Source organism: Pyxicephalus adspersus, chromosome 1 (assembly GCF_032062135.1).
Source record: "Pyxicephalus adspersus chromosome 1, UCB_Pads_2.0, whole genome shotgun sequence".
NCBI lineage: Eukaryota > Metazoa > Chordata > Amphibia > Anura > Pyxicephalidae > Pyxicephalus > Pyxicephalus adspersus.
In genome coordinates, this window is record NC_092858.1 from 102,039,748 (window position 1) to 102,057,440 (window position 17,693).

The following is a 17,693-nucleotide window of genomic DNA, read 5'->3' on the forward strand; positions in this document are numbered from 1 at the left end:
CTACCCATCTTCTTTCCTACCCTCACTACTCCTCACCATTCCATACCCCCCTCCTTTTGTGTGATACTTCCCCACCTCCTAAATTGTAAGTTCTTCGGGGCAAGGTGCTCTCCTCCTCCGGAGTCACTGTCTGTATCTGTCTGACATCTAAATCCCCTATTTATTTTTACATTGCGTAATATGTTAGGGCAATATCTCCCAATCCTCCATACCAAACTGGAACGCAGACCAGACTTAGAAACAAGGCTCTTTGCACAAAGCTGAGACTTGACAGTCTGATGACAGCCAGCCAGGGAAAAGTGAAAATTGCTGGGGAATCTACTAGTAAATCCTGTTTTGGGAGAACACTGGACAGCACAAAGCTCAAAGTAAAGTCCATCCTTTTCTAAACACCAAAATAAACATAGTTCAATACTTTTCCAGGCCATGCATTGGGGGGGGGGGGGGGGGGGTGTTTTGGGAGTCACAGACAAATGCCCAATACCCCTACTTTAAATACTTGTGAGTACAGTAAGTACATACTTGTGAGTCTAAAGAGAAGCCCATTGGAGCATAACACCAGGCCTTATACACGGCACAGAGTCTAAAGTAAAGATTAAGCTTCACTCTGGTGACACAAAGCCCTACTCCTTACTGTTGTTATAAATCAATTGTCAAATACCAGAACTTCATTGAGAAAGTTTTAGATAGCCAAGATGTACTTCCACTGAAAATGCTCTAAAAGTTTGTTTTAATGAACAGAATTACATGCTTTCCTTGCTATGAATGACATCAAATCCTCATGTCTTCCAGATGTCCCTGCATCTGACTGAAAACCAAAAATAAGATGTAAATCAAAAAGTTTTTTATATTCAATGTTTTAAATTTAAACATTTAAATAAACTGGAAAGAATACACAAGTGTGATACAGTAAAAAAAAAATGTTTTTGTGCACAACAGTAACAGGATTAATTCTGGAGTTTCCTGCCCCTGAAGCAATGGCAAAGGAGGTGGTTGCTGTAATGATCCAGTAATTTGATCACATAAAAGCTTTGTGTCACCTCCTGCTGTAGAGAGCTGGACAGGAGGAGGAGGGAGGGCATGATGGGATCAATATCCACTGAAGCTCTGTCTTTTCAAGTGAAGACTATCCCACTTTCCTCCTTTGCTGCACACACAGCATCAGTCATATTGGTCATGTACAGGAAAATATCAGGCAACTGTGGATCCAAGTAGACTAAACAAACCCAAGCCTGGTCTTCATTCTATTCATACAAAATGATTACCAGCAAGCATTAAAGCAGACTGAAACATTGAAACATGATTACATTTACTAAAAGCTATTTATTTAATGAAAACACATCCTAATTAAAAAAAAAATAATCAATCCCTATTACAATAAAAAGCAGGCACTTGGCATTTGTACACATAAGTCAAACATTTTGTATATATAATAACCATTTTGTATTTTTCATAAATTTATTAAAGTTAAAAAAAGTCACATGAATGATAATTTTTGAACATGAATTATTTTTTTGTGTTTACAATAGTACAATAGAAATTGGTAATTGATTGAAGGCTCTATTAACAGCTCAAAATCTTTTGCTTAGAATGTAATATTATAACTCATCAAAAATAAAAGCAATACCTGATGATTGCAGTGATATACATGAGGCTTATGTACGGTAATCAAAATGTAAGGTTTACTGCACATTTTAAGGAAGTTTCTGCAAGACATTCTAAAAAATAACACCAACATTTACTACAGAATAGGGTTAAACGTGGCACACAGGTCTGGGTTTTTCTGTCATCCTGAAGTGCAACTATAATTCAGGTTTACATTTTCAGAAGTGCCTGGAGCCTTCAGCCAATACTAAAACTCTATGGTACGAGCCTGAACATGAAACACTCAAAGGATGTGAATATCCACATATCTGCACAAGACTGACTTGTCCAAGCTGCTTCATATATTTCAAGTATGAAGTCACACATTATTTTCTTTTAGTTCCATTTCCATGGAACTATACATACAGAGATTGTACAGCTATTTATAAAATGTTGTATAAATATTTTACCATTATTTTCAGCATGGTTAGCTTTCCCAAAATGCTAACTAATCTAAACAATTCACTGGTATATCAAAGAATACCAAAAATCATTATTAAACTTGTCCATTTTACAAAGACACTGCAGATTTTCCTTACTGCTTCAATCTTCCAGTATGGTGAACAGGTCTGCAGGTACTTCAGCACTATTCTCTAGGTATCAAACTGGCCTTCTGTTCTAAGAAAGGCAATGAAGATGTTGTCTTCATAATACTTCAGTAAGGAAAATACAGATTTAGAAGTTGTAGTAATGTACTGAACCTAAAAAACATTTACTGTAGTCCAAATGATAATTAAAGGTGATATTTTTGACTGGTTAGTGTAACTTGTACTTGCTTGGCAAGTGTACTTTAAAACCAATCTAAATGTTCAGTTTGAATTGGCTAAATACCCTCCAGGTGCATCAAAACAGTAGTTGAAAAACCTGTCTCGTGCTAGCATGCCCCAGAGAAGGAACTTTGTTCTCATTGTGGAAGTCTCCTTGCAGAGGATTGCCATGCCCCCTACGAGTGCCAATCAGCAGGATGAATGAGCCTTTCTGACTGAAGAGCTATCCATCTGGCATCTTTAATGCACCTGGTAGGTATGGACACTCATAACCAATCAAGTATACATATGCATCAGTTGAAATTGCAGTAAATCTTCTCAAGGTAAATGATACAAGATACATGACATGACAGTCTGGCGGGTACCTTTTTCAGGGAAAGTAACTATTGGCAACCATTGTATTTCTCTTTGTACAGCTTTTCCTATGCCTTTTCATGTGTTTTTAGGATCAACTCACTGCATACAATCTGCATGTTTGCTATAGGAACACACCTTAGAAACATATACAAGTCTATACTTGCCTATGCATGCCATACTAGGTTTAGTATTTTCATTTTAGATTACTTGTTAATTGTAATGAACTGTTTTGAGTGATCTATGAACTGTTTCAGAAAAAAACACAGGAAAATGATTTGTTCTAGAAGCAAGTAGATTGTAATACAGCAGATTAAACAAATAAATAAATAAATGTGCCATGACATTTCCTCTTCTAAAAGAAAACATTTCTTTGCATCATACCAACACAAACCTCACCGTGGTGTTAATCATGAAATTAAATTCAAACTCAATCCAAATCATGTTTTTGTTTTTATTGCAATGCAGTTTATGACCTCACTGGGGACGTAGTTGCTTATTTTCTGTCCCAGTGATGTCAGAACAATAAATACTGTAAGGAAAATTTAGATGGTATATCCTTCTACCATTCTAAAAAAACTGTTTTCCACCTCCCATCATAATTTCCATATTATCTGAAGCTAATGGAAAATTGTATCTGGAGTTATACAATTTAAAAACTTGTTAGATATTTAAGGCATGGCTTCCTTTCTAAATATAGAGTCTTAACAACTATACATTACCAGTTATTGCATAAGTCTGTCTTAATACTTTACCATTTGAAATAATCTGTTGACCTCTCTTAACACGACAGAAAATGACCTTTACACACAATAGTAACCGTTAAGGTTTTATGGTCATGTAACTGCACATTCCTTACAAAGACTTACATTCTGCGGATAGTAATTGTTACATCTGGCTTTTCACCAAGTAGAAAAACACAAATTAAACACATGTAAAAAGAAAACTGGAGAGATACCCTGCCAGGTAGAAGGTATGGTACTGCTGTATTACCTTGGTTGTACATTTTCCTGTATCTTCTGAGGTAGCGTGTCCATTCTGCAGAACAAAGAATACATTCATTAAGCAACAGAATTGTATGTTATTAAAACAAGAAACTTTTATGTAGTAAGCTTTTTTATGCTCAAACTATACAAAAGAAGTTTAATCACTTAGGAGCTTGAGATTACTAGTTTGAATAGAAATGTCTGTTTTGGAAGAAAACAGTCAAAAAAAGCAAGTTAAAGTCTGCACAGACTTATGTCAGATAGATTTTCACAAATCTAGTGTCAGTGTACCTCAATCCTATTTAAATGATCTACCATGTCAGATCATGAAACAACCAATTAACTAACAGGACAATTGTAGTCCCTGCAGCAGAGCATCTTCCTTTAGTTGTTCTGCCTCCGTAGAACAACAAGGCTGCTCATCAACAGCCATAGAAGTTGTCTGTACTGCAATCATTCTTAAAAATATCACTAAAACAATTAGTAACGGTCATTTTGAGTGACAATTATTGAGCAGAATTTTGAGTGTACAAGACTTTAGTTTAAAAAAAATACCAAGGGAAACAGATTTCCTGTGTAGTTTATACCTCAACCATAAAAATTATAGTAACAAAAATCATTCTAAAAATACAATTTTGACTGCTCACCCATATTTTTAACCAATTAAGCAACAAAGAATGGCAACTTTATTTGACCTAAACAGTACTGAGAGCTTGAGTCATAGGTTGTAAGTCTGCATGCTCACTGAACTTGAATTGGTGCCCTAACACCAACTTAATGAAATGGATCATGAGAACCTTTCACACTCTAACAGATTTCAGTCCTCTTCAACCTGCTCCTGGGAGTTCATTCCACTTTGCTAAACCTTTACTACGCATGCCTGACCAATTATTTCTTGAGACCAACCTTCATGTCTTTTTGCGTCACTTTCTAACCTCAACTTTACCTATTATCAGCCCACACTGTCTTAAGTTCTTCATGCCATCAGTCCTCTCCTCCTGTATCACTGTCTGTATTAGTCTGTCATTTACAACCCCTATTTAATATACAGCGCTATAATAAATCCTGTTTAATAATAATAATGCCATACCATGACTTTTACTGACTATATCTGCGAACCCAGTTACCTATACTTGTCAAAACTTTTTATGGGAGTCCCCCTGGGAGTCCCCCCCCCAGTCCTGCATCACCAACTGTGGTTTACCTAAAAAAAAATCCTTCTTGGTATTATGTAATTTGATACTTCTATATGCAGTCAAAGTTATGTTTCACCTAATGCTACTTTACAGTTTACTGTGCAACAACACAATAAATGTTTATAACATTTCAAAAGGACTTCCCTTAAGACTATGGGTCTTGTGTGTCCATGTTTCTCTTGCAGTTTTCAAAGCTATGAACCTAAACTAGTAATATTAGTAGAATTAAAAGGCATCAATATTACACTCAATAAGAAGTACAACTCAGTCTGTATTATTATTAATATTATTATTAATATACAATTTAAAAGCACACTGATAAGACAAAAAGTGGGATTATTATTACATAGGTTGCAATAAAATGCATTTTCTTACTATGAAATATATGCAGCTATAGTCAATTTTTGGCACCTAATACATTGTTTCGCCAAGCACATATGGAGTATAGCATACAATTATCACTGATGGCAAAATTATTGTGAAATTTAGAAGCCTCCTTGTCCAATACAACAGGCTATAGACAATCAGGGTATCTATAAATCACAATGCTTCTGATTTGATCATTTTGTGCTGGAGAGCCATAACAAGCTCCTCAAGCAGTCAGAGGCACTCTTTATGAGATATTCTGACCAATTTAAGAAACAACCCATAAAGTGGGACCAGGATTAATATTATTATTATACAGTATTTATATAGCGCCATCATATTACGCATCGCTGTACAAAGTCCATAGTCGTGTCACTAACTGTCCCTCAAAGGAGCTCACAATCTAATTTCCCTACCATAGTCATATGTCGTTAATGTAGTCTAAGGTCAATTGTTAGGGAGAAGCCAATTAACCTAACTGCATGTTTTTGGGATGTGGGAGGAAACCCGAGTACCCGGAGGAAACCCACGCAGACATGGGGAGAACCTGCAAACTCCATGCAGATAATGTCCTGGCTGGGAATCAAACCTGGGACCTAGCGCTGCGAAGGCCGGAGTGCTAATCCCTGAGCCACCATGCTGCCCAGGATCCTATTTTCCCTAGGAAAAAGTGGTAAAGAATACTATGCACAACATTTGTGCCACTGCCAAAGATAGGGTGGGAGGCCTTCTGTGTCCTCACTCGCAATGCAGTAATGCCACAAGGAGCACCTTTGAGAAGAAGCTACTGGTGATCACTGACATACAGGAAGTTCATGCCTGAGTGAGGGAATAAATAAAAGTCCTTTTTACAGTGCCCCTAAACAAACTATTTACCCACAAAGATCGGTAAGGATCTTTTTTATCTTGGGTTAGACTAGAAGCATTGTTTCTCAACCAGAGTTCCTCCAGAGGTTACTAGGGGTTCATTGAGCAGTGAGAAGTTTGTGAATCTTAGGTTAGATTAAGTGACACCAATCACCTTTTTGGCTATCTGTAAGGGTGACATTCTTCCTACTACTGGTGAGGAATGTGCATCCTTCACACTGAACTTATGTAACTTATGCACACTAATGTACTATGAGTAGTGGCTGTAGTAATTATAGCAGGAGTTCCCTGGTGACCTGAACATAATTTTAGGGGTTCCCCAGGTTAAAAAAAGTAGAGAAACACTGCTTTAGAGGTTGCCTGTCAAGATTAATTTTACAAAAATGTATTAGCATAAAGCTGTAATTTTCTTTCCCGGCTTGTTCAATTTAATAAAATACAATATACATGTTATTTGTCATAATAATAGATATTTTCAATTTCAAGCTTTTTGTTCAATAAAGACTTAATGTGTCTCTAAACCTAAACAGGAATACAGTAGTTACATTTGCAACCCCTGACCCTTTTCAGCGTGTCACTTGGGAAGTACATGATGGATAACAGTTCTGAAGAGATTCCCTTTAAAGTTTAAAACAGGTAAGATGGGGTGTAACATTGTGCTGGTTTATAGTTTTAACGGGAATTGTGTGCAATTTAGTACTTAGCCAGTTTATGTGGGTGCTACAAGTATACTAAACATACTGATACAAACAGCTTCTACAGAAACTGTTCCTAGAATTGTCTATATAAATATGGCATGGGAGCATTTGCTAATTTGAAGTTAATAATGTGTATGGTTTTGTGTAGTGGGTTCACACTAGCCAGATGAATTCACTAAAACATTAGTACTAAACACACTTTAAAATGTGTATTTTATTCTAAGCAAATGTCAGGCTTTCTATAGGGAACAATGAACAAGAAAAGAAAATGGCTGAAACTGACAGATTGCAGATGTCCTCAGATAACTTATCAGGATAGCAAAATGGTTTGCCCAAAAACTACTCCTAACAAAAAAAAGTATCTAGCAATATTACAAAAGCAGGCAATGTATAGTAAATGGCCTCACAGAGTTTTTAAATCAATTCATATTACTAGAAAACATGTATTTTAATCATTCTCCTGAAGCTGTGTTGGCAATATAAGGGTTAAATAAGCAGCACTGCAGTGAGCATTGTACTCCCTCCATCTTTCATTGCCATGGAAATAGCAAGGTACAATGAACAACAGAACACTGTTTAAAAGACCTTGTGTTGTATGTCACTCTTCAAAAAGGTAGTACACTTATTTAGACAAAACCGCAGTAAGCACCGTGTTATGAGAAGAGTAGTCCAGTACAGGATGTACAGATACCAATCACGCGCAGGGGGTGCGGTAGCTCAGAAAGTATTGGGGAAAGGTTACTTTCAATGTTTTCAATGTAGCAATGTATTATTATTATTACTAATAAACAATATTTAAAGCGTCAACACAAACGGGTTTCAAATGACAAACAAATACAAACAATGACACAGGAGAAGAGGACTCTGTAAACAAGCTTACAATCTATGAGTAGTTTCAATTTCTACTGTGATTTGTATCAACAATCCTAAAGGATGTCAAGTTTTCCTAGGTTGCTTGCTCCAGGGTGGCAGTGAGATGATCATTTTTCCCCAGACAAAGTCACCATCCCCCAAGCTGTGCTGTCAGTTTGATAGAGCCATTATATGCACATTCAAGTTATTGAGCTCCAGAGCTGGATACTTCCTACCACACAGTAATAATAAACGCTCAAGTGAAGATTTACAAGCTACTGTTACCACGAGGCAAATTACTTTGTCCAGTGAACATGGAATTCATAGCGACAATACAGCAGCTGATCACTGGGAGCCAGTAGTCTGCCTATTTAAAAGGCATGACAGACATTTATCTTTCATTTTCTCAGACAGAAAGAAATAACTGTCTACCATCCTGTCACATCACTGGGCAATCAACAGCTAATGATCACTATTTACTAGAAGGAGGATAAAGCGGGATACCTCCTGTTCATCCTTCCCCCCTGGGCTCTCCATAATCAGAATGGTGCTCTCTGTACAGATTTTGGTCATTTCTACTATTGCTGGAAACATAAAAAAAATCACTAATGCTTAAAGCTGGATTGACACCTTTGTGTTTGGCATCAATGAAATTGCAACTTAATGTGTGAACTGTGATGCACCGTGATAAACATAAAATAAATCATGACATGCACTGATGCGCATTAATACTCAAATACATAAAACATTTAAGTGTACACCTGTAAATGTGCAGCAACGTACGTTAAAAACACTGATGCACAAAACATGCATCCCAAGTGGGGGGGACACAGATGAGAACTCAGGAAAACTTTTTTTTTCTGTATCAACCCTTCGTTGGTAAATTTGAAAAATGTTTCTACTGCAGCCCCAGGGCAGGAATACAGATCTAGGAATTTCAACTATGTGGATACTGCTTGCAGCATTTGTGAAAAGCACAAGAAAGGCTGATTTTGCATTAAAAAATGGAAGGTAAACTTTTTAATAGAATAGATACTGGGGAAAAAAGATAATGCTATACTGCTGACAATCTTTTGTCACCAAGATCTGTTGTGATTTTATGATACTTCACCATGGGTAACTGAAGATAAATAATGCATTCCCTCTACTAACGGCAGATCAAAGTTCAGACCACTATACTATGTTTTTGCTATGAAAAAAAGGGGGGAAGGGGGAACCATGAGGGGATTATCAGTACAGAACCTAGGTGATCCTAGATGCCAATGTAACATTGTACAAAGGGGAAAGGGTTAAAACAAAGGGAAAAGCAAGTAAGGCTTTTTTAGGCACCTTTACAGACAGATGTCTCTGTAAAGGTGCCTAAAAAGCCTTACTTGCTTTTCCCTTTGTTTTACCCCTTTCCCCTTTGTACAATGTTTTTGCTGTTTTCACTCCAAATGTAGTTCAGCACAGTTGTGAATTTAAGAGCTCCTACTTCTTCTTTCCACACAGTCTGCTACTGCTGAGCTGTTTGTATGAGAACACTAGTTAACTGGATGTCTCTATATGGCTCCACTTTGAGTCCCTGACAAGTAACAACCATGTAGCCAGTGGAGTCAGAACTGTATACTTGTTTCAGGTCAGTGACTTAAAGGATTAAAGCCAAACAATCTGCACAGAAGTTCAGCAGAAAGTAGCATTCATGGTATTTCTCATATTAGAGGTCCACTTTTAGGACAAACTTTGATAAGTGTTTAAAAAATGCTAACCCTGAAATGAACCAGTGATTAGCCCAATATGAACAAAGCAACTACTTCAATTTACATTATAGTTATTTACAGTCATGAAAACATGGTAATTTCTAAGGTTTGGCGTATAAGGACAGAGTAAAAAAAAAACTGGTTGTTAGCAGGTCCTAAAAATAGGTATATAAAACCTCAGATAATCACCACTTGACATATTACACAACCTTATATAATTTAACAAAGACCAAGTTGAAATATAGAAGCCGTGTATGGAAAAAATAGAACTATGAAAATTAAGAGAGTAAGTACCAGCCAGCTAATACTGCTAATAAATGTACTTAACTAGACGTATGACCACCTCTATAAAAAAAGGAGTGTTTTGGAATTTTGCTGGTCTGGAACATTTAAGTGTGTGTTAATATAATACTAAGGACACTAGTCCTTAGTCATTAATCTGTATCAATATAAAGGTATCATCTCTGAAGGATTATAAGGTCATTTCCAAACAATGTAAAGTGTAAAATTCCACAGTGAGAAAGATTACTTTCAAGTGAAAAAGACAAGACAATTGCCAAACTTCCCAGGAGTGGACCCCCCATCAAATTCACCACAAGGTCAAACTGTACAATGGTCAGAGGAATTGCAAAAAACTCATGAGCTACATCTCAGACTGCAGAGAATGTTCTGCAGCCACAGGATTTGGGCACCTTGGTGTCGTTAGGTCCATAATATTCTAGATTTAATTATTTCTAGACACCTGTGCAACTAAAGCTTGGCTGCAAAACAACAATGATCCTAAACTCACTAACAAGTCTTCAACAGAATGGCTGAAATAGAAAAGAAAGAAGGTATTTCAATGAAACAAAATCTAGACTTAAATCTGGATGAAGTGATGTCGTGGGACCTTAACAGAGTTGTTCATATATGAATGCCAGAAAACATCAATGGACTGAAGCACTGTTGTAAAGAAGAACAGACCAGAAATTCCTCCACAATGTGAGACTAATAAACTCATGCAAAACTATTACCTCAAGTATATATTTCTGCTTTAAAATGGCTCTACAAGTTTTTAATTCATAAGGTGTAGTTTTCCACACATGGCTTCATTTTTGTTAAATAAAGACATGGTGGAATCTAATGTGTGTTGTTTCACACCTAAGGTAAGATTTAAATAATGTATTCTCACGATTACATCTTGACTCATAAAACCTTAAAATTGAAAGAGGGGGCACACTTTTTCCCATAACTTCCTTAGCTCTTCCTTAGCGCTGCAACCCTATTTGTTTTGAGAGTGAAGAGAAGCAGCCTTTAATATTTTGTGTCCCTTATTCGGTGCACTCATACACCCCATAGCACTAACAGGGATAACAAAAACTGGCAGAGGCTGCCTCTTGCTTTGTGTTTACTGGCACAACCTGCTTCATATGTCACCAACTAATTACAAATGCATTCTCTGTTGTGCCGTCTGGTTTACTGAAGTTGGACATCCTTTCTAGGATGTTTTTTGGGTATGATGTGGCTACAATTCTGCTGTTTGTTCACACCTTACATTTTGTTATTTGAAGGTGTTTCACAAAGCTCCAGGGTACACCTTATCATGATGATGTTTTAGAAGCAAGTCATCCCCACAGCACAACAGCTTAATGGGCACAAACAGCACATTCTATAAAATGCTGTGAATTTTGGGGGAAAAGGTAGATTACAAATGTCTGGATAAGGTCTTTAATGCATACTTTTTCCTGAGAGAACAAGGTATTTCCAAGTAAAAATCATCATGTTGGGGTACAGAACCATAAGAGGATAAAAGATGTTTCTTCAGTTCATATTTTATGCTAACCTTTGGTTCTTTTGAAATGCTTCATTCGCAATCTATATTTGTAAACTAAGAACATTAATTTAAATGTAAATTCTATTTGCAGGATGACAACCTTAGGACAGGCTTACCAAACAGACTGGTGGTTTCAGACAAGTAGGCAGCAGAAGTCATAATTAGTTTAGTTTCTGATCCTGATCCTCCCTATTAGTCAATAAAATCACTTAATACGCTGCATCACCACCGTAGTAAAGACTAGGGGCCTGTCAGACTTTTACAGAGAAGATCGATATTTATACATAAATGCAACATAAATATATTGGATCCACAGATCATTTTGTTATATGGATTTCACTAAAGCTAACTCCTGCTTGAATATTGTTGTTTCTTTACAATTAGAAGCCAGAAATGAACTTTTAGAGACTTGAGCGAAGCAGCACTAGGCACATTGAAAACAATTTATTTTGAGGATGGTGCTGAAAAGCATTTACCAAAATGCAGAGCAGCGGTCATGGTGTAAAAAGAGGCATGCTGAAAGCAGCCACAGCCTGAGTAAAAAAGCCATCCTCTAGCATTATGCATTCCTGACACTAAGCATGACCTATAGATTCATATTTAACTTTCTTAAGCAAGTTCATATCCCATGATGACTGGAGATTTCTAACTCTTAAAAGGTAATGTCAGACCTCTGTGGAGAGAGACCATCGCTTCCACAAAGAGAGCAATGATTCCTCTCTGCAGCATGCTGGCAGGGAAATGTCTTATCCGATTAGTTTATATGGCTGCTTACCAAAGAAAACTGTACTTTAGAGCCTGGCTATCACCTTCTTCTAAGATTTTTAAAGCCAGTGCATACAACATAACATTGTTTTCCACTATTGAAGTATCTTGTTTTATGCTTTTTTGTAGGGTGAAAAGGTTTACGCTAAAGACAAAGTTCTGCCAGAATTTAGACACATAGAACATTTGGGGCTTATTCGGAAATAACTGCATAATATTAAAAAGTAGATTTTAACACAATTATTAATGATTTTTTTGTGGTCCTATTGAATAAACATAGACCAACTATATGACCATTTTTATTGTTCCCTCATTCTTTCATCAAGTAACCTTTTGATCTCAACAATACCCTGAGGAAGCCCATGGGCGAAACGCGTCGGGCACTTGAGATACCCCTAACCCTTTGGGGTATAAACATATAAACACTGTACATCGGGTTTGTATTTTTACTGTTTTGTTTGAAAAACTACTTTAGAATAGTTGGTCTATGATTATTCAATAGGACCACAAAAAAAATCATTAATTAAAAAATGAATAAATATTAAAAAAAATATTAAATACATTTTATTTGTCTATAAAAAGCCTACTTCTTTCTATATTCTTCCCTTATAACTACTTCAATTAGGCTAGGCAATTCAAATCTCTGCCTAATAATTGAAAAAAACCCTTCTGATATCTACCCTTTTGCTTCCTAATAAAAAGTAGACTCTTTTTCTTCCATATATAGCAGCGTTTAAAGAGACACATTAAATGTAGCCCTACGTAGCACCTTAACTGAAAATGGAATTTACCCTAGAAGTAATACAGTCATAAGTTTCATGTCTTGTGTTCATTACCTGAACCTAATCTATCCAACTGTCAAAATCTTGTGCGTCACAACACTCAAAGAAAGAACTTTGGACCTCCTCACACCTCTTGCACACTCTTACAGTGCTTGTGCAAAACCTAAAGCGACTTGCCCTGAATGCATCTCACTGTCTAAACCTGCTAAACCAGATACCCATAAATAAAGTGTCCCTCTCTGCAATTTTTATTAAGGAGCCATCAGTTACATAATTATAAAATGGTGCTTATTCATGGAGGAAATTTTTAACATTTCTGAGGTGTCACAAAAATAGGTGGTAAGGGAAAATTATATACAATGCATACTTGCTCAGAGAGTTTCACTGCTAGAAAGTGTTCAAGTACCTAACAACCTCAGCCAATGGAAAAATTCCAGGCTTCGTACCTTAACAAATAATAAGCCCTGTTGTTAAGGTACACAGCCGGATGTATTGCCATTGGATGATGGTTGTCAGGGGTGGGTGCACTTCCTGTAATAATTGGTGAAGCTGGAAACTCAAAGCATTCCCTCCCATTATCCAGAACTCTATGTTCTGAAACTTTTGCAGCAAACTTTTGCAGAGGGACTGGGAAGGTGCCAAGACAAAAGAAAAAATATCTTTAATGCTACTTATTGTTTTTCATTCTATGTGTTAAATGCCTACTTACCAGAAATGGGAGTTAGCGCTGCTTTAGGCAATGCACTGATCTTACTACACTGGATCTGAATTTTGAGTGCAGCCCTATTTTCCTATACAGACCTACATGCCGAAGAGAGTGAAGTTTACTAATTTAAAACAGAGTGATGTTCCTTGTTCATACTGGCAGTGAAGTTGCAGTGTGGTATCTGCTTCCTTTTGCCCTTCAACCATTTCCTTAGGGGTGGCAATACATTGAGAGTGAATGGAAAGCCAATAAGCAGTTCAATACTGCCTACTGCAAAATGTGCATGTATTAGTGTTTTAAGGAAGTGCCAACCACAAGGACCTGCATGGTAACTGCTGTTTCCAAAGCCAGTCTGAAAAGTTTTACTGCCAAATATGTCACAAACAAAAGAAATGAATTACAATATATTTGTGAAACACAAAACGTGCTACATATTTTGCAAACCAATTGTACAATCTAAGTTACAAAAAGAATAACATCTGGCAAACAAACAAATTTAAAGTCTGCAGACAGACATTTTTGTGCAGTAATCCAGAGTAAAACAATTTTCCTTTAATTCAGACTTTTCACTGAGGAAGGAAGGAAGAAAGGATGTAAGCTGCCATTTCTGACCCAGACCAAAAAATCCAGCTTATTCTGCTTCTCTGCCTTTAATACCCTCTGAACCAGTGATGCAAAATGAGTATATAGCTCAGGTGTTCAGTTAATGTCACACAACTTGTCACACAGTTATATGCATATTTGTTTCCTGTGTGTAACTGACAATACTGACACCAAAAGATTAACTCCACATCCAATTAGAATTCTTTACAATGCATTCAGCAATGGCAACATCCATCATCTCCCAGTTAGAGGTCTTCTTTAGCCTTCCCCCTACTCTAATAAATTAACCATTGGCATATTGGCTTGTGTCTTTGTTGGAGTTTTACCATAAATTCATGTCTAGTGAATCTATTGTCATCAGGTTACTAAGTGAGGCAAAACAGATAGCAGTGCAAACCTGACAGGGACTATACAACCTCCATTGGAAAAAATAACTGAAAGAACACCTTGCATGTTGTGTGGCTTGCACAATATCGCACCTTTATTGGTACCCATTCTGTACAATTTCATGATTAGTGTTTAAATGCACTAAATCTTAAGCAACCTATATATGCTTAAACGTCTGTACAGTTCTATGAAAACTTTGAAGTCAACATATGTGTCCAGTATAGTAATACTACTTATAAATGTTAGGCAAATCCACATGATATTTGTCAGCATCTCCAATATCTGGTACTATTCATAGTGAATCTTATGGTAATGTGAAAAGCAGAACAAAACTTAAAAATAAATACCTGATTCACCAGTTTGGAGTAGTGAAAGTTTATGGAAGGCTCTTTTGACAAACTGTAACATTGCTGTGTGACAAACAGTAAATGTTATGAAACCTAAGGTGAATGTGCATGCCAATAATGATGGTGAATGTATGCTGTAAACCAAATACAGGGTGGTGAACCATTTGTTTTATAAACAATCCAATACTGTCAAATAGTCACCCCCTACCCTAGAGGAGCTTGCAATCTAATATGCCTAAAGCTGCGTACACACGGCAAATTTTTCTCGCCCGATAATCGGTATCGGCCAATTATCGGGCGAAAATCTGCCGTGTGTACAGTCGGTCGTCGTCCATCGTCCGACGACCGTCCTGGCGGATCCATGGACGATGGACGACGACCGATCCTAATGAAAGGGAAGGGGAGAGCGCGCAGCAGGGTGCCGCTCCGTCGCTCTCCCCCTCCCCTCTCCATAGAGCATGAACGGTGCTGTATGTACAGCATCGTTCATGCATCGTGCAGTCTTTTCTCGTTGGAAAGGATCGTGAAAGATCCTTTCCAACGAGAAAAATTGCAGGTGTGTACGCAGCTTAACATATTCATACAAGTACACACTGTGGGGCCAATTGTTTCCTCCAGACTCCATGCAGGGTGTTTAATACCAAGGTTTTCTGTTTTCCTACGTTCACAAATAATTGTGCTCATTCTTGACACAATCTTCTACACTCATGAGCACTTGGCTGGGGTAAGAGGAATTATTTCCCCATTGGATGATACCAATAATATGATTCCTACAGGTGACCATGATTGAATAGAGCAGGAGCCACTTCAAGCTGGCTAATATATAATGTGCCTGCTCTCCATGGTCTGACCTAAGATCATAACATGTGGCAGAGCAAAGCCTTCAGGAAGAGTCATCTTTGTGGTTTTAAGAGGTCATGTGACTTGTTGCCAAGACTTGCAAAGGATCCAATGCCGGAACAAATAAAAAAGAGGTGTGCCACAACAAACCGTGCCATGCAAGAACACTCACCTTTCACCCTTCCAGTAATCACTGTGTATAATATGTTTTGTTTAGTCTACCAGTGTCCACCATGAAATGCCACTTGCTTGTAGTTGTCCCCAGTTCTCCTCTGCCTGCACTTTTAGGCCAAGTTCAGATGGCCAGTAGGGTTATGGGTGGTTTTTACTTCCTCACACCCAGGAACCCTGCTGGCAGTTGAGTTATGTGGCATTTTACCTGCAGCCACCTATAGGGAATGAATAAGGACAGAGTGGTCAGCTGATCACAGTACCACCTGCTATCAAAACACTGGATCTATAGGAACAGCTCTGGGCTGCGGGGAACCGCTGATCATCTGAACACGCACAACTGTAAGACTAAAAGCCTTGTACACACGACTGATGGATATCATAGGAATGTTGCTGGACATGATCATTCCAATATACAACTGCTGTACACACAGCGCCATTATGTTCTATAGAGACGAGATGGGGAGGCACCCTGTTGTGCTGTCCTTCAAGGAGTGAACAGCGATTATTCATCAATCTGTCATGGCAGATTGATGGAGAATATTGGGAGACCACAAAAGACATGTCAGATTTTCACCAGATACAAGCACATGCGTTGGTCTCGGGCAACTATTACCTGAAAAGTGTACATACCCTGCACTGTCCACATGTGAAAATCTGATTACATGATCTTAGGTTAATCCTACACCATGTGATTTTCTCTGAATGGTGTCAATATTAAAATGAATTTAAGTCAACCCTTGCAGTACCATACATACGTTCGATGTAGCAGTCACTCGTTTGTTAATTGGTTGGATTTAATTGTTGCATTTACATTGGTCTGCATGGAGAGTTTAGGTCTGATCCCTCCATACATGTAAAGGAGAATATACAGTGTGATTGTCACACACCTGTCCAGGTTATTACAATATACACAAGCCATATAATGGCCATTTCCAAGGATCATCCCTGATCAGCCCACATCTGTTCCCTCTATATCTTACCTTTATATTTCATATCATGGGCTGCACAACCAACGTGGCAACTACATGAACTGATACCTGTTGCTGCACTGCCAACATTGCCGTGCCTGCACTCCGATCACCAAGCATTGATTGCATGAATAACCTTGTGACAGGCTGTCAGCTCCCGGAGGTGATAAGACCCGCACCCATTGCTGACACATTAGGTGCAATTAATACGTATGTGTGCATGATTGCAGCTAACTGACAGCAGCGGAGCACACACACACACAACTCCGGCTGCACGGCCCGGTCACACAGCGGCTCTCTTACCTCAGTGTCCTCGGGCACCAATTCCACATTATTGGGCCACAAGTCAGCCAATTGTGCGAGCGGCATGTTGCACAGAACCAGCGGTAGCGCTCTTCCTTCACTCAGCACTCCAGGTCCACTGTGACCGCGCGACTCCGCCCCTCCCTCACTGCTAGTGCGGCACGTGCCGCCCTCCCTCTCCGCAATTGGGCACCCATGAGAAATGTACAATCTATTGGTGGCAGCTCTAGGAGGGGCGTGGTCTGACGGTAAGCTCCCCCCGCCCCATCCCCTCAGGTAAATCTTTCTTTCTTGACTTGGCCATTTGTGGAGGGAAGCATATGGGACTTGTGTAGACGCCATCTAGTGGCAAGGGGATTAAATGACCCTCAAGAAGACCTGATTATATCAGAAGTTCAAAGGCCATTCTTGTAACAAGAAAAACTGTTAATATTATTAAACAGGATTTATATAGCGCCAACATATATATAAATAATGGTTGCAAATGACAGACGAATACAGACAGTGACACAGGAGGAAGAGAGGACCATGCCCCG

The 17,693-nt window shown here is 38.2% G+C and overlaps 1 protein-coding gene across 1 annotated transcript in view; it reads right to left on the reverse strand.

Annotated features, from left to right (window-relative positions):
* The window catches only part of RPS6KA1 (ribosomal protein S6 kinase A1), a 68,508-nt gene extending 51,192 nt beyond the window's left edge, over window positions 1–17,316 (reverse strand). Inside the window, exons 1-2 of the mRNA XM_072421450.1 lie at window positions 17,158–17,316; window positions 3,759–3,803 (exon numbers count right to left, since the gene is read on the reverse strand). Coding sequence (XP_072277551.1) covers window positions 3,759–3,803; window positions 17,158–17,223 — 111 coding nt within the window. The 5' untranslated portion in view covers window positions 17,224–17,316. The remainder of the gene's footprint in view (window positions 1–3,758; window positions 3,804–17,157) is intronic.
* Window positions 17,317–17,693: the final 377 nt, after the last annotated feature.